Source organism: Varanus komodoensis, unplaced genomic scaffold, assembly GCF_004798865.1.
Source record: "Varanus komodoensis strain SLA01 unplaced genomic scaffold, ASM479886v1 scaffold11, whole genome shotgun sequence".
NCBI lineage: Eukaryota > Metazoa > Chordata > Lepidosauria > Squamata > Varanidae > Varanus > Varanus komodoensis.
The window spans coordinates 16732346-16757700 of record NW_025335317.1 but is presented as its reverse complement, the minus strand read 5'-3'; the positions used below and the strand labels follow the sequence as shown (position 1 = coordinate 16757700).

At 42.5% G+C, this 25355-nt stretch overlaps 1 protein-coding gene across 1 annotated transcript in view; it reads right to left on the bottom strand.

Annotated features, from left to right (window-relative positions):
- The window catches only part of HK1 (hexokinase 1), a 63171-nt gene extending 38040 nt beyond the window's left edge, over positions 1-25131 (bottom strand). Inside the window, exons 1-4 of the mRNA XM_044420471.1 lie at positions 25119-25131; positions 21934-22125; positions 6703-6865; positions 446-594 (exon numbers count right to left, since the gene is read on the bottom strand). Coding sequence (XP_044276406.1) covers positions 446-594; positions 6703-6865; positions 21934-21996 — 375 coding nt within the window. The 5' untranslated portion in view covers positions 21997-22125; positions 25119-25131. The remainder of the gene's footprint in view (positions 1-445; positions 595-6702; positions 6866-21933; positions 22126-25118) is intronic.
- Between the last annotated feature and the right edge of the window lie 224 nt (positions 25132-25355).

Sequence of the window (25355 nt, the reverse complement as noted above, 5' to 3'; positions counted from 1 at the left end):
CTACACCACATTGCCTTAAACAATGTATCATTTGTCATTTGACAATGATTGTTTTATGATTCTTGGTCATTCCAGAACACAATTATAAATATAAAGATGGACATAACAAGTGCATAAACAAAAGGAGTAAGCAAGTATTTTAACTCACAACTGAGGACTAATTTTCATGCCAGCAATCATGATTACCTGTTCATTCAACTAGTCATCATTGCATACAAAATGGCTTGGAATAAAGAAATGATCACAAGATACCTATTTTCATAATAAAACCTAGCATTCTGCATTCTTCCCCGCAAGAAATCAACACAGAGAACTTGATATCAAACTATGCTTTCTAACTTAACAGGGAATTATTTTTATGATTTAGAAAATCCAAGAGCAATTGTGGTTTAGTCAACAATACATTTTTAAAAAGCTCATATACCACTTAAAAGAAGACCCTTACCCGTGTTCCACTGCCATGCATTATATCTTCTGGAGTGTTATAAATCTCTGTTTCCATTTGAACTGTTTGCCTTTTCTCATGGGAGACTTTTACTCGCAAAATACGAAAGAAAGATCCACCAAGATCCAGGGCAATGAAATCACCTTTCTCTGTGAAGAAACAAACATGATAATACTTAAGGGTGGTGTCATTGACACTTAAAAAATCTTCCCTGTTCACTAAATAAAATCACAGAGGCAGCACTGAAAGTTGTACTATCAGCACTTCCTTTTGACATTGGAAACATATTTGATCAACCCAAGTGTAGGCTTTTGCCTCATCCTATCTAATCAGACAGACAAAGACAGCAATTCTTATTTGTTTAGAGACAGATTACCAAGTAACACAGTCTTTGGAACGAGATAAAATGTGGTGTGTATACAGAACTAGACAAATATTGAAGATCAGGTGCAAATACACACACTCTCATTTTTATCTTCAGCATCTACTTTCCAGGTGCTGTGTCAGTTCACCACAGTTGACCTCTGAATAGGGCATTTCATTACATATCAATTCTTTGTTGATTTCTAAGCATTCAGGAAGGTTTAGAAGAAGGGTGGGCAATATGCAAGATTCAGCACTGCAAAAATATCACACTGGTTCATCTACCATACATTCTCTATTTGAGACTGCCTAACTCAGCCTCTCCTAAACAAATGCTTTGGAGTTCAACTCCATCAACCCCAGCCAGCATGTCTAATGGTCAGGAATGTTGGAACTTGTAGGACGAAACATCCAGATGGTGCTAGGTTGGGAAAGGCTGATCCCTATTCAACAATCCTGACAAAAAGTTATTTTCTTCCTCTAACAGAGCAGCTTTGCCCAATTATCTCACACCCACTTGAAATATCAAGCACTGAGCATACGTAGGTTTCCCAGACATTTCTTCCCATTTTTTAAAGGTATTTTGCTTGTTCTCAATGATATTATCTTCCAATAATACTCCAATCTCATCCTTTAAAAAACTCAGCAGCAAATTTCTTATTCTCATCTGTCTTCTTCTGGGTCAATTATGACAAAGGTAGGAACTAATGACTGGACCAGGAGGATCAAAGGTATTATCAGGCCTTGGGCATACAGTCCTACACATGATGTTAAGCACATCTTGACAGCTGCAAGTATGTGTTAAGGTTTTAGCAACAGCAGCTCTGACAATTCCCTCATGGCAGCGTTCTTCAACCTGGGAGCCCAGGTTACATGGAAGGCACAATTCCCTTAGTAAGGGAAGCTAGTAAGGCAACTGGTCCTTGATGATGGGTGTTCTAGCACACACTATCTGGATGGTACAAGATCAGGGAAGCTGCACTAATAGACAGAAAGTGCATTAATTCTTTTCTACCCCCAATAAAAATAGCCTCCCCTTATTTGACCCCAGAGGGAAGCCCCCCAAAATGCACACTAATGCCAAGGAAGCACCTAAGTTTGGACGTCCAGTGTGCATCTCAAGATTTATCACTGAGTATTCAACCTGTGAGCCAGTGCAGGCTAAAGAAGTAACAGTAGTGAGACCAGCTATGAAGCCTCTTCACACCCAGAGGCCAGGAGAATTCAGCAGATTCTCCATTCTTGAAGCCCCACAAAAGTCTCTGAATCAAGCTTGCTCACTCAGCTAAGCAGCTGACAGATCTACCTCACCTCACCCCACCTACGCCTTTGTCATCCTCACCACGGTAGGAGGAGCTGAAGAAGGAACCCAGAAATCCACAAGCTGCATCCCATCTCACTCTGGATACAGTCCCAGAGATCAAATAGTAACTGAAGAAGCTGTTCACCACAGCCATTTCTAGGTTCTGTCTGTCAGCAATCACTGGTCAAGGTCCATCAATCCATAAAGCCACTATCAACTAGTGTTAACATATGAGAGAAATGCAGCAGCTCCCATAATATTAAGAGCCAAAGAGGCCTTGAAGAACAACCCCAAGCAGTGCTATGCATTTGCAACTCTTACGACCACTCTAGTCCAAACGCTTGCTCCTCATCTTGTCAGATTCACAAACTGAGCAGTCGTATCAGCTTGGATGAGTTTATGCAAGAAAAGGCAGGGACAAATAACTCAATCTGGAAAGCCACATTTATTGCTACCACTCATGGTGCAAAAGAGGATCATTTAGAAGCCACCAAACCTACACAGCCAAGCTCTAGTCCCAGGGACTGGTATTGTGGGAGTGTGCCTCAACCCGATACCTGTGCGGTGGAACACTATTTTATCTCCAGTGCTACTCAACATCTGCATGAAACCATTGAAAACAGCCAGTCATCTGACCAGGGCTACACTTCCCCTGAAGGAACAAGTGATTTGGGGTACTCCTGGACTTCTCATCGTCACTTGAGGTTCAGGTGGCCTCAGCATCTGCCAAGAAATTTTTACCAGCTTCAGCTGGTATGCTAACTGTGGCCTTTCTTGGACCATGACAGCTCAGTCATGGCATATAGACATTGGTAAGCTAAAAGCCAAATTACTGTCATATGATTTGAATGGTCTTGCCCTTAAGCCTGGTCAGGAAGTTGCAGCTGGTGTAAGCAAGCAGTAGAAAGGCAACGGGGGCCTCCTTTCAACAACAAGCTACATCCTTCTAGAAGAACTGCACTGGCTGCCCATAAGCTACCAGGCCAAGTTGAAGGTGTTCTTGTAAATACATAAAGCCATTAACCACTTGGGACCAGGCTATCTTAGGGAGCACTTGACCCTTTATGTCCCTGCCAATCAGTGGAGGGAACACTTCTGAGGGCGCCACTTGTTTCTGAGGTTTGCTGCAGGATCACTCGCAGTCGAACACCACAGCTATCCCCTGAAACACTTTAAGAACGGTCACAACACCAGCCCCTACTCTTCTGACATTCAGATGTTCCCTTAAAACTCATCTTCTCACACAGGCTCTCCCTGAGTTGTGATCAAGTCAGACAGGGTTTATAGCACACTGCAGAGCGTGCAATTTTACCACTGATCATTTGTACTCTGCAGTCTTCATTGTTCATACTCATTGTTGTTTTGATGCAACTCTCTTTCATGTTTGCACCTCTGTGAAAAAGCCATGTTTAAATTTGGATAAGAAATATAATAAGTAAAATAAAGTAAAATAACTGTTAATAACATGCTATTTTCAGGAGCATCAATGAAGCCGTACTGGATTTGGAAGATGCAACCCATAGTCCCTTGCAAGACCATAGTTTTTAATTTATGTTCGTATCTGCAAAAAGAAATGTACCCCCACCCTTTGTAACCTTGCACATCACGGTCCACAGTGAATCAGTACAGTGCTGTAGTTAAGCGTTGGACTGGGACTGGATTCTAGTTCCCATCTGGTCATGCATCTCACTGGGTAACTCCAGGTCAGCCACAGAAACTCATCCTAACCTACTTCACAGGAGATGAGGAGGTCCTTATATATTGTTATCTTGGGTTCTTTGGAAGAAGTAAAAGGCAGACCATAAATGAAATAAATAAATCTCTCCAACTGTCCATGGCAACATTTGGGGCAAGAAAATATCTTGGACTGGCAAGACTCCAAACCTGAATGCATTTTTTATAATGTTCTCTGGATAAAAACAATTAAAATGTCATTGCTGAGTACAAGTACCTAACATTAACACAAATGAACAAACCCATTTTGTCATTATAGGCCATTGCTTGCTTAAATCTATTACCCTAAAAATTAAAAAATAACAGAAAGCAAACACTAGAACAGATGGCTTCCCCCTAGCTACCCTGTACCCAGAGTAAATGAAGCTTGGAATATAATTCAAATAAATGATGCACTTCAGAAATAGGCACTCTGGTAATATGCAGCGAATTAACACACTTTCTGCAAACTGAAATCAGTGCCCCAGTCAACAAGGCACTTAAAGAGGCGTAACTCCTTGACATGATGTTATGATGTGTTCAGGCTGGAGCTCCGATGTACTTTCCTCCTGCTTCTGTTGGACGCTGCAGCCTCCAAGCTCCTGGTCTGTAATTTGGATTTGCACAGATGCTATAGTTTGCTGTATCCAGGAACAGCACCAACTATAGCTCCTCAAAAACTTGCAAGTTAGGGTTAACAGCATGCAAAAAGGAAAAGGGCAAGGAAAGGCGAGAGGGATATACATGATCAAGGTTCCCAGTTGTCTGCGTACAAATTGAGAAGCCATGGTATGCTGCTACATGTACATGCATTCTTATGCTTTTTCATCAAGTTATATACAAAATTCCAGGATTAAATGTACAGTTAGTCATTTATAGTTAATGACTCAGCCTGTTCCTTAGTCAAAAGAGCTCCCAGGGATTAACAACTAACCAATAAAAAAGCCAGTCCCTGTGCACAAGATCACAATCTAAAAGACATGACATACCAGGAAAATGGAACGGGGGATCAAGTCTTTCACCAAGGTTTGTAAAATGGCCCTATTTCCCCTTCTTATCAGCCTTGGCATAAGCTAGATCAGACTGAAGTTCTTCCTCAATCCTTTCTAAAACTACTCTTAACAGGTACAAAGTTAATTTTTAAAGCTCTACATGTCAACAAATGTCAATTAGCCCAAGACATGGACATTACTGTCAAGAGTCATGCACTTTTCAAACGAGTCAACTCAGGATTAACATTCTGAAACCTTTGAATCTCGCTACTAAATGATATGTTTATGATTAATAACACAAAAATTAAAAGAGTATGTCTTAATTATATTTGTTCAGCCTTTCCCCAGCTGATGCTCCCCTTACAGACTTCTGGAGGTCATGAGGTTATGAAAATTTGCTTTAGAACATTTGGCTTCCTGCCGTTATGCACGCACTGAGTCTTAAAGCAAAGTCATGCTACTCTTATCGCCACAAGTCAACAGCATTGCTCTTAAGACTTTTTTTGACCCTGCACCAGTGTAGATGAAATGCTGTGAGCCTAACAACAGTGGAAGCATTTCAGTACACAGCCATTAAGGCAGGTTTCAATTTACTTCCGCATGGATAAGTTCAGATCCCACCAGTATGATGGAAGATCCCAATCTGAAGGACACACTGGTAATAGTCTGAACTGAACCTCCTCAGCTGCAGTTACCTGCTATTCTTATTGAAAGATAGAAAGGCACAGGGATTTTGCTAAAAAAGAATCCAAAATGACTGATATTTATTACAGCTTCAGATACAAGCTATAATCAAAAGCCACCTTTTAAGCCCTCTTTCCATCAAGTTTTGCACAGCAAAGTGTGCACCAGTGTATGGTCCAACAGGGCAGTCCCCAATCATGACTCAAGAATTTACAGCAGAAAGCAAGCATTGCATTACCTGCAATTAAGGTTTAGTTACTTATTGTGCCATAATAAACTGTTGTTCCTGGAATGAAATAAAAGGGTAGTATATAGTTGCTTTATCAACAAACCACTAAAAGTCCCAGTTACTACAAGGGATGTGAAGTTCAGCCAGAATCTGGCTCTCTTGTCCTCGCCAGACTCTTTTCTTGTGCTCAATTCTGACCAGGAGTAATGTAATGTCTGTGCACACTCAAGAACACTAGTGGTTTCTTTGTGCAAAGTATGTAATTTTTTTGTGCATAGACAAAAAGTCTTTGCAGGCATATTGGCAGGGCATGTGCAGGCTGGTCTCACAGATGCATTTGCACTCATTTTTTGCCAAGTGAATGCAGAAAGAGTGCAGAAAGAAAGCGGGCTGGACTCCGGGAATCCATGCCAGAAGATCCAACAGATTCCCACCCCCAAACTGGATATATCACCAGTTCACATATCACCAGTTACTACTGACAGGAAGAAGCCTTTTCTCTGAAGTCTTCTTGGCTTGTGCAGAACTCTGAGGGAGGCCAAACAAGCACAAAATATCGTCCCTGTTAAAAAAATCGCATTAATACTTGTCACTGCAGTTTTTCACTTGCCAGGACTTTCTTTACCTTGTGACTGCACTGAACATTGTGGTGTGTGTGTTTTTAAATCCTCTGTCTTCTAGTTACCTTTGTACAATGAATCCCTTTGTTCCCAAGAAAACAAGAGCCAAATATCTTTGCCACTTACTTCAGTGGGAACTAGACTGAGGTTTGTTCTAAAGAAAACCGAGTTTTTCTCTTTACTACAGATATCACCAATTGTTTCTTATGGTTTTGTTCACACTTGGTCCTCTTCATGCATACGCATGTAGTCCATGGCTCTCACTGTGTTGGAAGTAATAATATGGGATTTGTTTCTTTCTGAGCACATATTAACAAATTACAGCAGTGTACCAGGTGAGATGAAATCCTTACCTGACCCATCAGGAATAGACCTTACAAATGTAGGAAGCATTTTGACAGTGGCTGTTGGGTTAAAATCCCTAGAGAGTCCATTCTTCATCTCTCGCCTGAAGCGACCCATGATATCAATCAGAGTTTCATCAGAGAGTCGCATGGCATACAGATATTTATCAATCTAAGGAAGAAGCAGAGAGAAGTATGTAACATTCAAGACTTTATGTGATCTTATGTGAACATAAGCACAAGTTTCTTTCATTAAAACACACACACATACCAAAAGCTTGCTGTGCCCAAGGGCAGATAACAGTGGGGTGTATCCAGTCTTTGTTCTACTTGTAGACTCAACGAAATGAACAGGGCTTAGATTAACATGGCATGTGATCCAATGTCATTTGCAGAATTCCCAATTACATCAACAGAATTTCCTCTTTCACTATCTTACCTTATTCCTGGGCACAAAAAGCCAAACCAAATTAAAAGTTCTTACACTATGGGAGAAAATTCCAGACTTAATGGGAGAAAATTCTTGGGAAGCAGGAATTTTGTTCCCCGTGGTCTGCACAACACAAGCTTGAGAGGGTATTTCCAGATGACTTTAAAGATAATGACATAACATAGTGATAGAGGCTGTCTCCAAGATAGGCTGGTTCCAAGTCTGTTAGGACTTAGTAGTTCATGGATATCACCTTGGATTAGACCAAAAAAGCAAGTGAAAACTTGTCCACACACTGTAACATGCTCCCTACGATCAACCCCATCAGACAGCAGGATGCAGCATTTTGCTATAACTGAAATATTTTGCAAACAAGCAAGTCAGACAATTGATCCATCAGACTAGGAATTGTGTATTCTTGGCTGGCAAAACCTGATTCTTTTAAACTGGGGATACCAGAGGACTGAACCTCAGATCTTCTCTTTGTAGAACATGCGCTGTACATCACTCGGCTATGGTTTTTCCTCCTCCAGCCTCTAAACAATATCAAGGGCAGCCCTACAAGAAATGTAGTCTAGCATCAGCACAGCAAAGGAATGACTTCCATTTCAACCAGTCATTCCAAGGAGATCAGTGGAAATATGTGGAAGGAAAACTGCCAAAGGCAGGTCACCATTATGATTTTGCAGAAATAAAAAAGATAACTATATTTGATGCATTGTCTATTGTGTTATCCTACTTTTCCCCAAATGAGCTTGACTAAGCTTTAGCATTCAATGTCATTATATTATCATTAACTTTTTTCTGATTAAGTTATCATCACCTTAAACCACCTCCTTCCTCTTTTCCACAATAAAACCCAGACTAAAGGAACCAAATCACTAGAAAGAAACACATTTGAAATTTCCATTCCAACTTACTGTGCAGTCTCATAAAAGACAGGTGAAACACTTGTATTCCCTGTGACAGCCTTCATTTCTGCCTTGCCCTGACTCACCTCGCCTCACCTCCTGTCCCTTCTACCAACTGCACAGAAACTGGGCCCAACACATTCAAGAGACTAAATGTGTGCCAGGCATATCAAAGCCTGAGCTGGGAACCTCTCGGTCCGGTAAGCCACGAAGGACTTTTGTGTGCTCGGGCCTCTGCCTGCTTCAGGATCATCCCTTGGCATGGAATGGAGCAGAGGCATGCAACGGCATCTCCTGTGACTGGCAGGAAGCCCAGCACCTCTGCAGTGGCCAAGAGTGATCTGCTGTGTAGCCCCACCTACTACCCTGGCCTGCTGCATGCCAGGCTCCAGCCTGCAACTCCCACAATGAAATGCCAATAATCTTGGGAGAACACACTCTCCAGTTCTGGTTTCTGGTATGGCAAGCATGGTCTTCCCTGGCTTTGGCAGTATGGTTTGGACTGCTTATATTGATAAGGACACCAATGCAGTCTGGAAGAGGTATTCCCCAGCATCCTCTGCAGCACTGCAAGGATTTTTGGAATACACCTCTTGGATCATACACATAGTGACAAAGCATTCTGGACTGGTACTGCACTGGGGCAAAGATATTATATTCAACTTCAGAAAACTATACCAGTCATTGGAGATGCAAAATAAGTAAAAATATGATTGCAGTAAATGGAAGATACAAAGAATGAGGCATGGTCACAATGAATTCTTGGTAAGTGATTTTAAGTACCAATTGTCAAAGTGGTCTAAAGAGAGATAATCCAAAGAGAGAATGCAGAGTTAAAAACCCTTTGGTTATGTCAAGGATTATTTGAAGCCAGAGAGTTGTAAAGCCTAAAGTCTGATGTCAATATAACTAGAAATGTTTCTAAATGTAAAACTTTATTATTATATTATTCAAGGCAAGGGTATATGTAGAGTTTTTGCTTAACAGTCATTAATTAATGGGCAATATATATTGCATGTGGTCTAAACATTGTAAAACTAATATACAGACATCTAGAAAATTCATACCCTCCATACTCTTGGGTTTAACTTTTTCTGTTAGGAATTGTCTTCCAAAGACACAATTCAGACTCAATCTTCTCTAGCTTGAAAGATATATGTTTATGCCTCTTTCTGTGTTTTTTTCTCATAAGATATTTTTAAAGATTTAAAACTCCAAACTAAAATTTACAGGGTTGTAGATAATGAGGAACAATCAACTACAGGCAGTCCTTGGGTTAAGAACATCTGAGTTACCCGTACTTATGAACAAACTGCCATAAAGCCAGTTAATTTTAAAAACTACATAAAATCACCACCACTCCGGTGATTCCTCGCTGCACAGAGGCGGCCCTGGCGAGTTTGGGAAGGGGAGGGTGCTAGAGATATTCATCATTTTTCCACTTTCATGGGGGTCCTGCGTCCCTAACCCCAATCAATGTGGAGGGTTAACTATACGTGATCCAACTCACAAAAAAATTGACTTAAGGATGAATTTCTGTTTTCTCATAACCCAGAGACTGCCTGTAAATTTGCTCTAATAATGTGGGCATATTAGCTTTTTTATCTGGAAGTTCACCAGAACCATGTACCGCCAAACAGAACACAGCTGAAAAAGAAACTTGGCACTTAGATAAAAGTTCTCCTTTTGGATTAATACTGGAAACTTTGATAACAGGAAATGTTTAGGAAATAATTGTTTAAAACAATAAATTTCCTAAACATTTCCTGTATTCAAAGACTTCAGTCTTTGTTCTTGAAATCTTACACATTTCTTCATACTATTATTTTAACTTACAGGTTTTATATTTTGAGGTCTTCATTGATTGATTGACCGACTGACTGATAAAAATAGATCTGAGTATTCCCCTTTATTAATACTTTCTTTGTGTTATTATTTTAACTTACATTATATTCTGATTTCATGATTGATTGATAAAAATGGATCCAAGTATTTCCCCTTATTAATACCCATTAGTACAAAATCAAACTGGAACCCAGTCTAGAACAGTATCTGTTGTACTCTTTGTTTGAAGTGTATTAATCTGGTATAGCTGCCATCCCATGTGGTATCCTTGAGACATTTTGGCTCATCAGTCCTAGCCTGCATAGCCAATGGTCAGGAATACTTGGCATTGTATCTCAAAACATCTGAAGTACATCATGCTGGGGAAGGCTAAATTATTATTACTGCATTACATTTATATCCCACCTTTTTTTCCTTGCAAGTGACCCACAGTAGATTGGATAACTGGCAGCAAAAGATGTCCTAATGCTGGAACTACAGGACAACATGAAACTGTTATTTCATGAACACAAATAACATTCTGCTGGCAGAAAGGAGGATCCAAACAATGAGTAACAATCCAACTAAAGTTCTGTTTGAAGAATCCAACTGAAGTTAGCTTTGCACAAAAGAAAGTGTGCGCCCACTTTTGTGCAACAGTTGCGTAACAGAAAGGGCTCCATTAGTGCTATTTGAGATTGCAGAATGATGCCACTGGATACTGCTCACAGCCTGATAAACCTCAATCAAGCCAAATTCATAGATGGGGATAGCTCCATCCATCATGATTGCTGATGGAAACATTTATGTTGCACAAGTATGTACCAAAGCAAACGCACAGGCATCCACACCCAACTGGAAATTCTGGCCCAATCCGTATGTAACCAATAATATGTGTGGCACTCATACAAACAGAGCTGGAATCTTATGTTGCACAACAGCTGATGTCTGGCAGCTCCCACTCAAGGATGCACACCAGGTGTGGGCACCTTTGTGGTACTCCAGATGTTTTGCCTACAACTCCCATAATCACTCACCACTGGCCATCTTGGCTAGGGGCATTAGAAGTTTAAACCCCAAATATCTAGAGGTTACATCCTGTGATATATTTCATTGCTACCTTAATTGTAACACATGCATTATCCTCTTACTATGTTTTGCAGATCAATACTTCTAAACAAAACAAAACGGAAGGAGCTGAGTGAAAATCCCTATTCGAATTACAATTCAGCAATGCCAAGTCCAGGTTTTTAAGGGGCTTGGACAAGGGCCAACAGACCGTTCCCCTGACATAGGGCTGCCTTTGCACTATCATCAACATCGCTCTTCCTCCTCTTTCTCATCACTGCTACTGCATGCTTTCAGGAAAGCAGAAAGCCAGTGAACACGTGGCATCTACTGCAGCTCCTTCAAACCACTTCTTTGAGGCAGATGAATCACTGGATCACACCAGTGAAAAGCTCCTCCAGAGGAATTCTTCTCAAAGGGTCCCTGCTGAGGTGAGGGACCTCAGCAGGAACCCAAGCATGCTTACCTTTGAGGCTAATCCTGCAGTAAAGATCTGCCTGACGTGTCCACAGTGCTATCCCTTTGAAGCTTAGCATTAGATTTTAACAAAATGCTGTGTGGGTAAAATTGCAGAAGACAGTGCATCTCATCTTTATTTTTTCACAAGAACATCACTGAGTTTGTTCAGCAAATACGCAGGCCAGATAAGGCAGTGTCTTGGCAGCTTTTACTGGCAGAGAGGGCTGAAAGCCTGAAGGGGATCGGCTTACCTACTGTCTGCCTTATCATATGATGTTCAAAAGCCTGAATGCAAGGAGAAATCCAACACTAGCACAAACTGCAACAGAATGGATACAGCCAAGAACTGAAGCAGGCACCAACCTAAGTAATATTTGCATAACTTAGTCATGGGAATTTGCTTTTATAAGATAGACAGCTGTATAGCCGGAAGAGGAGTAACTTACATCTGAAAAGTTGGCCATGAGACAGAAATGGCAGAAAAAGAAGTATTAATGGGATTCCTGTGCCTGCATCTGCAGAGCTGCACCAAGGCTGCAAGTCCTACAGAAACTTTCTTAAAAGTAAACTCCACTGAACAGCTTGGACCTTACTTCTGAGTAAACACAAATAAGAATATTGTAAACAGCTACAGTCCTAGCTCACTCACTCAGAAGCACACCTCACTGATATCAGGGGTTTCCGCGCCCCTCTCTGCTCTGCCCCCCGCCGGCGTCAGTGAGAGCAATGCTGGATTGGGGGGGCCAGGCCCCAGCTTAACCCGCCTGACACGGCCTGGGGCCAGCGGCCTCTGGCCGGCGGCCGAAGGGCGATGGCCAAAGGGCGGTCGCCGCCATTTGTGGCCGTGCAGAACTGGGCTGGTGGGGGGCTAGGTCGGTGGGTGGAATTTTATATCGGGTGGGTAGACGGGGAGTTTTATACTGTTTTAAAGTTTTATTGTATTTTAATTTGTTTTTATGGAGTCGTCCCTGGCCATGTCGACGGTTGAGTTACCTGGGGAGCATGTGGGTGCCACCACTGGGGTGGTCACGGGCAATGGACGTTACAGCAGTGGGGGTTTAATGTGTCCATGTAGAAGGAGGGACAGATGGCTGACACCTGCCCTTCCTTCTGGTTCTGCCCCCAGCCAGAGGGTGCCAGGTAGTCTTGTCAATCGCCCCCCGGGCCTGACGGTGCTGCTGCTTAATGCCAGGTCAGTCCACAATAAATCTTCCCTCATCCATGACTTGATTGTGGATGAGGGGGCCGACCTGGCTTGCATAATAGAGACCTGGGCAGGAGGGGGGGGGATGTCGCCCTCTCTCAAATGTGCCCGCTCGGGTATCTGGTTCAGCATCATCCACATTTGAAGGGGAGGGGAGGGGGGGTCACTTTGGTTTACCGAGCCTCCATCTCACTCACGGGACTTCCAGCCCCTTCGAGGCCGGGGCTAGAGTGCCTCTACTTGGTGTTGGGCGACCGAGACAGATTAGGGATTCTGTTGGTGTACTGTGCACCCTTCTGTCCAACAGTCTCCCTGCCTGAGCTGACGGAGACCGTCTCGGACCTGGTGTTGAGGACCCCCAGGATGTAGGTCCTGGGGGACTTCAATCTCCATGCTGAGACTGGTCTGACCGGGGCAGCTCAGGACTTCGTGGCCTCCATGACGGCCATGGGGCTGTCTCAACATGTCACTGGCCCGACCCATGAACGTGGACACACTCTGGACCTGGTTTTCTCGACGGGGCAGGAAGAGGGTGGACTGAGGGTGAGGATTTTATGTCTGACACCCCTGTCATGGTCAGATCACTTCCTCATGACGTTTGTGCTCGAGAGCGGCCTCTCCCTCTGTAAGGGTGCGGACCCGATTGTGTGGGTCCGCCCCCGGAGCTGGATGGATCTGGACGGATTCCTGAAGGCCCTGGGGGAGTTTCCGGCTGACAAGACTGGTGCTCCTGTCGAGGCTCTGGTCAAACTATGGAATGGGGAGATGACTAGGGCTGCTGACACGATTGCTCCAAAGTGTCCTCTCCCGCCAGGCAGAGCCCCCTCTTCCCCTTTGTATACATCTGAATTGCGGGCGATGAAGCAGGCCGGGAGACGTCTAGAGCGTAGGTGGAGGAGATCACAGGATGGATCTGACCGAACACACTTAAGAGCCCATTATTGAGCCTATGCTGTGGCGGTGAGGGCAGCAAAAAAGAAATTCTTCTCCGTTTCCATTGCCTCCTCAAAATGCTGTCTGGCTGAGCATTTTTGGGTGGTACAAGGGCTGGTTCACCCTGGCCCTAAGAAAGATCTGGTTCCACCCTCGAAGGCCTGCTGTGACGACTTTGCCAAGCATTTCAGGGAGAAAATCGCTCAGATTCGTCATGAGCTAGACTCTACTAGTGATTCAGAGGCTTCTGGGGAGATACCAATGTTGCCGTCTGGTCCAAAATTAATGGATGAATTTCAGTTATTGCAGCCTGATGATGTGGACAAGGAGCTTGGACGAGTACGTCCCACCACTTGCCTATTGGACCCTTGCCCATATTGGTTAATTAACAACGCCCAGCATGGGATTGGGACCTGGATCCTGGAAGTGGTTAACGCTTCTCTGAGAGAGGGTCGGGTACCTGCCCCTTTAAAGGAGGTGGTAGTCCAACCGGTCCTGAAGAAGGCGTCACTGGATCCAGAGATGGTCACTAATTATAGACCAGTGGCCAACATCCCGTTTCTGGGCAAGGTGTTGGAGCGGGTGGTGGAGGGACAACTCCAAGCTCTCTTGGATGAAACTGATTATCTGGACCCATTTCAGTCTGGCTTCAGACCCAGGTATGGTACTGAATCTGCCTTGGTCGCCCTGTACGATGACGTGTGCAGGGAGAAAGACAGGGGGAGTGCGTCCCTGTTGGTTCTCCTGGACCTCTCAGCGGCTTTCGATACCATCAACCTTGGTATGTTTCTGGATAGGCTAGTGGGATTGGGGGTTGGAGGCACTGCTTTGCAGTGGTTCCGCTCCTATCTCAATGGCCGATTCCAGAAGGTGGTGCTAGGGGACTATGGCTTTGCGCCATAGCAGCTATGCCATGGAGTACCGCAGGGATCCATTTTGTCCCCTTTGCTGTTTAACATCTACATGAAACCGCTGGGAGAGGTCATTAGGAGTTGTGGGCTGCGGAATCATCAGTACGCAGATGATACCCAGCTCTACCTCTCGTTCTCCACCAATCCAGGTGAGGCAGTGGCTGTGCTGAACTGGTGCCTGGCCGAGGTAATGGGCTGGATGAGGGCCAATAAACTGAAACTCAAGCCAGACAAGACAGAGGTCCTGTTGGTTGGCGGATCGGGCTTCGGGGAGGGTGAATTGAACCTAGTCCTGAATGGGGTTGCACTCCCTCTTAGGGACAAGGACTGCAGCTTGAGAGTCCTCGACACAGAGCTTTCACTTGAAGCTCAGGTGACAGCGGTGGTGAGGAGCGCCTTCTTTCAGCTTCGGCTGATCCATCATTTGCGCCCCTACCTGGAGAACGACTGCCTGGCGACAGTGACACACGCGTTGGTGACTTCCCAGTTGGATTTCTGTAACACGCTCTATGTGGGGCTGCCCTTGAAGACGGTCCGGATACTTCAATTGGTTCAAAACAGAGCTGCCAGGCTGCTGACGGCGACTGGGCATTATGTTCACATGACTCCAGTTCTCCGTCAGCTTCACTGGCTTCCCATTGAAGTCCGGGCCCAATTCAAGGTGTTGGTTATGACCTATAAAGCCCTTAATGGCTTGGGTCCTGGTTACCTGAAGGAGCGCTTATGTACATATATGCCCGCCTGCCCCTTGAGATCAGCGGGAGAGGCCCTTCTCCGGGAACCCTCAGTGAAGGAAATTAGGAGGGTAAGTACTCGGAGGAGGGCTTTCTCTGCAGTGGCGCCCAATCTATGGAATGCGCTCCCCAGAGAGGTCCGCCTGGCGCCCTCGTTATTTGTTTTTCGGTGCCAGGCGAAGACCTTTTTATTCAAACATTATTTTAATTGTTAATATTATTTATTTATTTTATTCTTTGGCCAGGGCGACTTAAATTTTACTGTTATACTGCTAAATTATATTGTTTTATATTATGTCATTTACTTATGATTGTGAGCCGCCTCGAGGCTTCGGTGAATGGGGTGGCATAGAAGTCCACTAAATACATAAATAAATAAATAAATAAATAAATAAATAATCAGTGAATGGGGCGGCATAGAAGTCCTCTAAATAAATAAAATAAAATAAAATAAAATAAAATATCAGTGGGACTTCTGAGTAACCATACAAAGAGTTGGGCTTTCTAAATGTGAGCTGGTTGGCCCCCAGTTCAAATCTCACACCAGCCACAAACTCACCAAGTGGCCTCAGACAAGCCACCATGCTACAGCATCAGCCACCATTAATATTTGGGGATCTTTATACTGGCATGCCCCACAGCGCTGTTGTGAAGATCTCTGAGATAACATATGTCAAAGCATTTTGAACACTAAAAATGCTTTCCATTATGGGGTGAAGCAACCGGCATGTGGAACAACTATCACATGCGAGCTACTTCAATTTCTTGAAAACCTACAAACCCCCAGATCATAAGACATGAGTATGTCATTCTAACCTACACGCTCTGGGTTATTTAGAGTTAACCTCACAATATATCATAGGTTAATTCTGGTTTAGCAAGGGACATATAATAACCCTTCCATTCTAGAACTCTCCAGTACTACACTACAATGGCCAGGGAATGATGGGAAATGTACACCCAAATAGATAGAACTAGGCTAGGACTAGAATACAAGTTCTAGATATCACTCTATTATTTCAAGTTCCCCAATCTTTTTGGACTGGAAAGCACATGCAGTACTTTGATAAAATTCATGCACATAATACCCAAATAGCTGTACCGGGGGGGGGGTGTCCACAAAATGGCTGCCATGAAGGGTGCAGAAAGTCACAAAACAGTCATTTCATAGCCTCTGGGCCCATGTGGAGGCAGAGAAATTCTGGAAAAGGAAATCAAGATGTGGGTGGCTGTGAACCCAGTGTTTCCTATTGTAACTGCCCAATTCCCACACCAGGTTTTACAAATAAATGCTGGGAGGGGCAGGAGACCTAGGCAGGCAACAAAAAGGCATCTGCAGGTGCACTGGTACCAACAGGAAGTATGATGGAGGCTCCAGGTTAACATATTGCACCTGAGCTTTTAAAGTGCCCAAGCCCACATCTGTGCTTAGGTAGCATTTCAAAATACAACAGCTATGTAGAAGCAGACATTTGTTTTGCACAGGCAGTTTTGCTGTCAAGGGACATCATCAACAAAAGTTACATTTCAGGAACAGTCTAAAGTCTAGGAATGGCTGATCCTATTTTCATACAGCAATACTGTTGTTGAGGACCAATCCTGGTAGCATGTTTCTTTAAGATATAAAATAAACAGTGAATCATGTAAGTGGCTGGGGGAGTTTTAAGCTGGCTTGGTATGAGCAGCATAGTTTAAGTGTTGTGAAAGGAACTTAGTGGTGCAAATAGATAGGGCTATAGCCTATGTGAATAGTTTGCATCCCCTTCCAACAAAATCACATTTGGAGGGTGAGTTTCACACAGCTGCTCTCCACGCAATCTCTAAACTATGAATGGTTCCACTGTCACAGGAGAAAATAAAAATACAGCTTCATCCCAAAGCCCCTGAGTAAACCTTGGCACTGGAGTGCTGGCAAGGACTGCCACTATACCAGACCTGGGCTTTCAATATGTTGGCTGGAACAATCATTTCTCTTTCTGAAGACATGTAGAATCTTTCTGCAAATAGGTTCCTTATAAATGGATTATACCTATCATTTTCCTTGCTTAATCAACTACTGTAAATCAATTAACTTTTATTGTAAGAATGCTTTAGTATTGCCATGTGGGAGGCACTATTCCATTTTACCTTCAAAACAACCTTGGGAGGTCAGTGTGACTGAGAAAAATTGATCAACTGGTCCAAGGTAACCCAGGGATTTTCATGACTATACAGAGATCTAATTCTACTTCTCTCTGATTCAACTCCAGTACTGTAGCCACTATACTATGCTGGCTGTACAGTAAGATGCTGATCAATGTATCCTTGTTTTTTGTTAATAAATAATGAAACATTGAGCAATGACATTATTGTAATTCGTATGCCGCAACAACAGCCCATAGCAGGGCTCTTTTGCACAATTCTTGATATAAAAATGTATTTGTGTATTTATACATTTTTAAGCTGGCTTGTATATATTTCTGACAATACATTCAAGCCTAAGATGTAAAAGTGTAATATGAAGTGTTCTTCTTTTCCTATAAATACACAAACTTCCTTACAAAGATACATTAAGAGCAACACATATTCAAATAAATCCAAAGTTACAAAACCTCCCAGACTGTACCTAATTCCAATTGTTAAACAGAATCCAGGTGCTTCTTGAAAAGTCAGTATGCAGTTGAAACACCCATCCCGTAAGTTAAAACCATTATCTTATAACTTGTTATTCATCAACATGATAATCCATTTCTTCCTCTTCCATTGTTCTGATGGTATCTGAGTTTTTTGCCAGGCTTTTACCCATAAATCCTTGCTACTGCTAATCACAGCTTATCATTACAATTCTTGGGATCCAAAGTGCAATATCCTCCAAATGAAAATGGTTACTGGAGGTAACTGCAATTCCTACCCTGTACACATAGCAGGTAATACTTTTATCAAGTACGCTCAAAGATGTGCACCTTTTCATGGTCTCCAAAGCTCTTCATCAGACATAATGCCTCAGAATGCAGGTGGGCTGAGGCAGCTGGAGGGACAGGAGAATGTGGGGAGAAAGGACTGGCACTGCTAGTCAAAATGCCTGCACAGCCTGAATCTTAAGATGATGCAAGGGAAGGTCTGCCGACATTCAGACTGGGGATGTGATAGTTTCAGGTTTCAGTGCCCCTTGGCCCACTGGGAAGAAGAAAGCTGCTTCTTTGAGCCTCCATTTTTGAAAAAACAAAGCCCACTTTTTAGCTTAAAACTCTCTCCCTTCTGGGTGAACCAGAAAAGATCTGGAAAGCTGGCACATTTGTACTGATTTTGAGTTAGCCTAATAGATAACTGCACTATATGGATTTTGGCATTTTTATCATGGCTAATGCAGCTGCCTTTGTGGTTCATGTCTTGCAATTTTTTTAATACCATGAATAAGCAAAATAAGTTGTTAACAAGGTTAATGACAGAACCAAGTCCAACATCTAGAAGAATAAACACAAAGTGTGCCTTGCAGGGTTCATTTTACCTGAGTAAATCACAGTGCCATTCTTAATGTAACCCACTGAACTTTATCCCAAAGATATTTCAAGATACCACTAGGTTCTATAAGAACTGAAGAATAACGCTAGGCCTTGAGAATAGAATGGTATTCGTAACTGTGCTAATTTGGTCCATACAAGATCAATCATTATTCTTTACTCCTTTAGCTTTTAAGAGTCTTAAACCTCAGAAGTATTTAGAAGTATTTATACTTAGATTTTTTAAAACTTATTTGTAGCTGCTAATCTTAACAAGAACATATCCTTTTAAAGTAGCAAATAACATTTACTTATGGGGGAGGCAACAAGCCAATTCCTCCCTCTAAAACAGAGCTGCTGTTCTTGTGCCTTAGGCATGCCCGAAGCTCAGTGCCCCAAAAACTTTTCCCTGGAATTTTTCGAAGCAGGCAGTGTCCTCTTTCCATCTTACTTGGATTTTCTGCATGGCTGTACCCCAGGAAAGATGTGGGAACGTCCCCTGCCCCCATCTTTCATTTACACAGCAATTTTCCACTGTTTTTGTAAAAACAAATGAACACCTTTGCATAAGATTCTGGATATTGAAAATGCAAAATAATGCATAAATGAATATTTAAAAATGCAAAAAGATGAACTGCAAACTCCCCCAGTTATTCAGAATCCCAGAGGTCCCAGGAAGCATTTCAGTATCAACAACCAAGATGAGCACATGGGCTCTACAGCTATGCTTAGTTCACTAACAGAGCTGTCTCTCCCACACATACACACCATAAAGAGAAGCACATGTGAATATCATAACCATGCAGTCAGGGCTACTTGCGTGTGTCTTACCTATTGGATGGTATCCTTCCAACAGGGTGGCCAAAACTCATCACTATCCCATACAAGGAATCCTAGCAACTTCTCCTCAAAGCCTTGCTTCATACTTCAAGAATAATGGTATTCCTACTGCTATTTCCCCACTTCTAAATTGATGATTTTAAAATTTCTATGGCAACACACTTGACCTTGTGCTTTCAAAAAGAAGTGTGCCACAATAAAATGGTCATTTGTTTTTAGTTTTAATCACACCTAACAGCCTGTTCTTCTCAAAGTACCAGTCCTTAGCAAGTACTTTCATTCTCTTGTAAGAGAAAATCCAAAATAACTCAGATCTCATTCTCGGGATGAATTAAACAAACTAATAAAGAAGATTTGGTCTTCCATTCGACTGCTTACTTTGAACCCATGTTTGTTGCTTTGCAAGATATTAAAGCACAATTCTATGCACGATTGGGGAGGGGGGAGGGAGAGCAAGAGATCCCTAGCCACAGCTCAGCAGGGAATGCTGGGAGTTGTAGGACAGTTTTCTGTCTAAACATGGATTGCACCCTCATAGAACTTTAACAGGTTCTGTGTGTTGACAGAAGCATAATGCAGAGGCAGGTGGACAGGGGAAAAGGTAGAGAGACCACAAAGAAGATATAGATGCATACAGTGTAGAGCAGCTTCATACCTTGGCTATCAGATTTTTAAAACTGCTTTATGCAAACTGTGCCTGCATATTTTCAAGTATAACTTTACCATCAGAGCTACATTTTATAATTTTTTAAAAAGTAGGCATCTAAAACAGTGCCAAATAAATTTTAAGAAATGTAACTACATTTGAACAGTAAGTAATCAAACTTGATTTGGACTTTCGATGTTGTTTAACTTTTTTTTTTTTTTTTGCAAACACAATAAACTTACTTAAACACCACAGGAAAGAAACCTATATCCACTTGTTATTTTAAAAGATTATAGCCCATATGATTAACACTGTAATCCTATACTTATTTACCCGCTGGTAAATCCAGTTGAACTCAATGTGGTTTACTTCTAAGTAGATACATCTAGGATTGCACTTCAATTTTGCAAGATTACATTGCCATGCCAAATACATTCCTTAGTTCAATAATGTGTAACACTGATAAAATATAGGATCACTGCCTTGCTTTCCCTAATAAAATTTAGTTTATGGAAAAGCTGCTGTTTAGCCTACAGGAGGGGTGCTGAACCTCCTTCAGACTCAGGGGATACATCTCAGCGTTGGGTGGGGCTGAAAGCAGAAGATGGACTAAAATGAGGGAGTGGAAAAAGCTAGAATAATATAGTGGAAGGCTCTTACTGCCTTGGGAAAAGCACTTCAGCCCGATACATACCATACAAAACCGGGGTTGAGGAAAAGAGGGTGGGCCAAATGGGGACCTTGAGAAATCTGGATCAGGAGGCCAGGCAAAGGAGACTGAGACAGCAGGCCTGAGGTTTTCCATGCCTGGTCTACAGTGCAGACAAAATTAGCAACTTAAAATCTCCATCCACTCCCTGGGGACAGGCCTAAATCATACCTGAACCTTCCTGGAAATGAGGAATTTCTCCCTAATATTAGGCACTGCATCCTTAAAAGATCCCCTGGGCAATATGGGGCCAGAGCTAATATTAAACACAGCTACATAAAATATGTAACTTTATCCAATTTTATTTTTATAACTACCGAACATTTCACCTCTGAAGGCCAATTAAGAGGCTCTGGTTTTCAATGCAATTTCCTTGCCTCACTACCTTAATGAAATGATAAGTAATCCCAGAAGGGTTAGCCTGCAGCTAAATCCAGAGGCCTTTCATGGAGGCAAAATACCGGAAGGAATTGGGTGACAAAATCCCAGCTACATCTTGTTCAGCTTGCACCACGACTTATATTAAATCTTTAAGGTGCCACAGAGGTTCTCTTCCTGTGTCTGGAGATTGATTATTGCTATCTAGAAGAGCAGCAGCAGATTTAGTAGATCCTCAACACAAACACACACGCAGAGCTGGAGCAATTCATTTTGCATCCGCAGATCAGCAGGCCTTTGAACCTTCAAGTTCATAAAAGACGTACAGACAAATCGCACAGTCGCTGACTAGACGATCGGTTGTTTATAGTAACAAGGTTTGATAGACAGACGATTCCACCAGCCTAGGCGGTGAGGAAGGAAACCATGGCGGTTGTGTTACTCATCGCCGCTATGACACCGACGAGCTTTCAAGGACACTGCAGCGTAGTAACAGCACCGCTTGCAATGAGTAAGGCTCTTTCTGCATTGTCTAAAAGGCTTTACGATCAAGGCACAAAAACATCCATTTTAAGTGCACCTTTTAAAAACTCAACGCCGAGGACACACAAAAACCGATTTATGCAATATATACATTTTTTTAAACCCTCCACTACAGCAAAACTGGGACTACCGTGCAGTGATAAATGTAAAGGCGATCGATTTATGCCTTACCTTTTTGACCTGATCATCTTTTAATTCCGTGAAGTAATAGGCCAGAAGCTGGGCAGCTATCATTCTGCCTGATTAAATAAAATGCCAACGCAAGGGGCAAGGAGCTGGTGCTTGATCTTTGAGAGAAGGATGCAAAACTGGCCTCTTATCTCCCGTTTTCTCTGCGAGTATGCAAGATCCTAAACTGCCTTTCTTCCCCACAAGGTTAAAAAAAAAGATGCCGCTTTTTTCCCTGCCTTTCTCCTTTTCTCCACGCGATAGTGGCCGAGGGTAAAACCTGCCCACTTTCTACGCTGCGATTGGCTGTTCAAGGAAAGCTCGCCGCGTCGGGGAAAGAAACGGTCTCCCGCTGCCGGCTGATGGACAACCCTGGCCGCCTTCTGTGTGCAGGAAGGGGAGGAGGGCCCTGCGGCCATCCCAGAAAGTCATGCATCCCTGCACGTTCCTCATGTCCGCTTTGAGTCCCAGCGTGTTCAGGGGTCGTATGGAAAGCTTCCTGGAGAAAAAACCCTGACAGCATGTCGCCTTTGAGCACTGCTGCCAAGGCCATACGCATGGGAGGCTTAATCAATGCGGGAAATTCCCCCACTGGAAAATGCACACGAACGGAAATATCGATGCACAAAGCGAGCACGCTTTTTTAAAAGGACGAGTCGAGCTGCAAAAGTAATGCACACATTTTGAAAACTGCGTGAAAAACTCGATACGAAAACCCGCCACCTTGTTTGCAAATATTTGAACCAAGGCTCGCTAGCAAGATCTTCCTGACTGTTATTTTACTCTTTACATTTACTGGAAGGAAAACTAGCCCGGGAATTGCAAGGGCAGGAGCACGTTCCATCCCTTAGCCGAGTCTGCTGAGCAACGTGGGCGTTGCTCAAGTCTCCGTCATGTGACCCATTGACGGGCCCTCTGATGATGAAGCGGCATCTCTTCTCTCTGGCTGAGGGTCGTCCGCGCCGATATTTCCTCCTTTGTTTGGCTGGCTGGCCGGCCTAGCCAAGAACCGTCGTGCGGCCCTGCTGCATGACGCTAGCAAAATGTGTCTCGAGATGCACCTGTTAAAGCCCTTTAAACACAAAAAAGATGCTGTGCAGAATAACAATAATAAACTCTTGCTGGTCAGCGGACAGTCATAGCTGAAGATCTCGGGCTGTATGCTGCAAACTAACGTGATGCATTCCTCAGAGGCCAGAGTGGTGTGTGGGATCTGCAAGTGGGATCCCCCCAGTAAAACAAGCAACACGGAACCTCCCCACTTATTGGTTTCTTAGGCCAGAAAGAAAATGTATATTCCAGTCTGCTGCTTGGTTTTCTACTTGCCCGGAGTTTTCAGGGGTAGAGCCACGAAACAAACAAAAACGTTCTCCCCACTGCCACCACCTCCAAGCCAAATTGGGGCTATCTTTTATCTGCTCAAGACTACAAACAAAAAGCAGGGTACTTGCCATCTTTGTCCTAAAAACATTTGTCCAGAGAAAGTGAACAGTACCACTTCAGATTGCAAGTGGAAACTTGCATGATGCAATTCTCCTCCATATCAAAAGGACACTTCTCTCCCAGTTGATTATATAATAATCTGAAAGAAGGCACATCATCCACCTGACATGTAGTTTTGACCCACTTCCTTTTACTGTGTGGATAAAAGTCATTAATTGCTTTTAATTCTTTTTTCAGATAGGTTGTATTGCATAGTAATATATGAAAATACTGTGAATGCCATATGCAGTATGCAATCTATACTGCAAATAGTAATTATATATAATGGAATTCACAATCATCCTTCAACAATAATATTTCCTATCCCATCAAATTTAAGAACTTAGCCCATTTTTTCCTAAATTTTAATATCACTCTTTTCCTGACTCCCATTCATACAATTCTGTTAGCTTAGCCCTTGCAGCCACCCACCATATTTTCCATTAGGGAAATGGAAATGGAATAATATTTTCCTGACTGTTTCCAATGCTTAGCTGCTGTCAATAAATGCCACACCAACTCACAGGCTTCAATTTTAACTACCTCATATATCATAAGATTATCAGTATGTTATCTGGCATAGTTTTACCTGCCTCTTCTTCCTTTCCAGTTCTCAGAACAACAATATCTTTGGACATTCCTACCACATATTGATCATATTTGCACTTGTGACTATATTTCCAACATGCATCAGCTTCATATTTGGATACATTGTATGCAATTATAAGATGCCCATAAATTACTTTATAGTGCTTTTCTTTCACATGAATGGCCTAAGATCTTGCCTGTCCTTGAGAGTAAATGTATTCCTATTCATCACTCAATAATCATAACCGAGTATAATCAAGTATAAAGAAACCTAGTATAATCAAGTATAAAGATGTTTTACTGGAGACCAAGGCCAAGATCATCCACACTATGTATTCCTGATCACTGATGCATCTGATGTATGGCTGTGAAAGCTGACAGTGAAGAAAGCTGACAGGAAGAAAATGTATGTGTTGCAAACATAATGCTAGAAGAGAGCTTTGCAAAAACCCTGGACTGACAAAAAGATGAACAAGTTGCTCTTAGATTAAATCAAGAACATTCCCTGGAAGCAAAAATGACAAAACTGAAGCTGTTCCACTTCAGGCACATCACAGAAAGTCCAGACTCACTGGAAAAGACAGTAAAGTTAGGGAAAGTCACAGGCAGAAAAAGAAGTGGAAGACCAACTTTGAAATGGATCCATTCCGTAAAGGCAGCCCCTTGAATTTACAAGAGCTGAGCAAGGAGAGGATATTTTGAAGGGCGTTCATTCCATAGGGTCACTGTAAGTCAGAGACAATTTGAATGGCATATAACAGCAACAAATAGACAGAATATCAACAAAGCTGTAAAACAGGTAGAAAAGCTATCTGTTAATAAATTGGAAAGATTATTTAATGAGTGTTTAGAAAGAGCCATGATAACAGATTCAAGGAACAACGTAAGAATTATATTAATTCATAAAAAAGAGAAAGATCGAACCTTACTTTCATCTTATAGATCCAATTCATTAATAAATCCTGACCAGACAGGTTTCAGCCCTAAATGGTTATTGATGGATAAGAGGACCTTTTCTTGGCTTAAATGTTGTAAGAGAAGAGGAATATTAACATCTTTTAATTTTCTCTGCCATTAATTATTTCCAGAAATGATATATCGTAGGAGAATCTTCATACCAAACACAAGGTTTTGTATGTTTCCAGGCACTCTGGTATGTTTCCACACACAACATATAACATTTCTTCACTAAGTGCCTTACCTTGTTCAAAATAAGAGTGTAACTTTCTATATCATGGGCCATGGTGAGATGTCCTATTGAGTTCACTAGATATGGTGGGATGTTTCTAAAACATTTGCAATTCTTTTTTCCTTGTTTTTTACACAATAGGGAAAGACTTACATTTCCTTAAAAA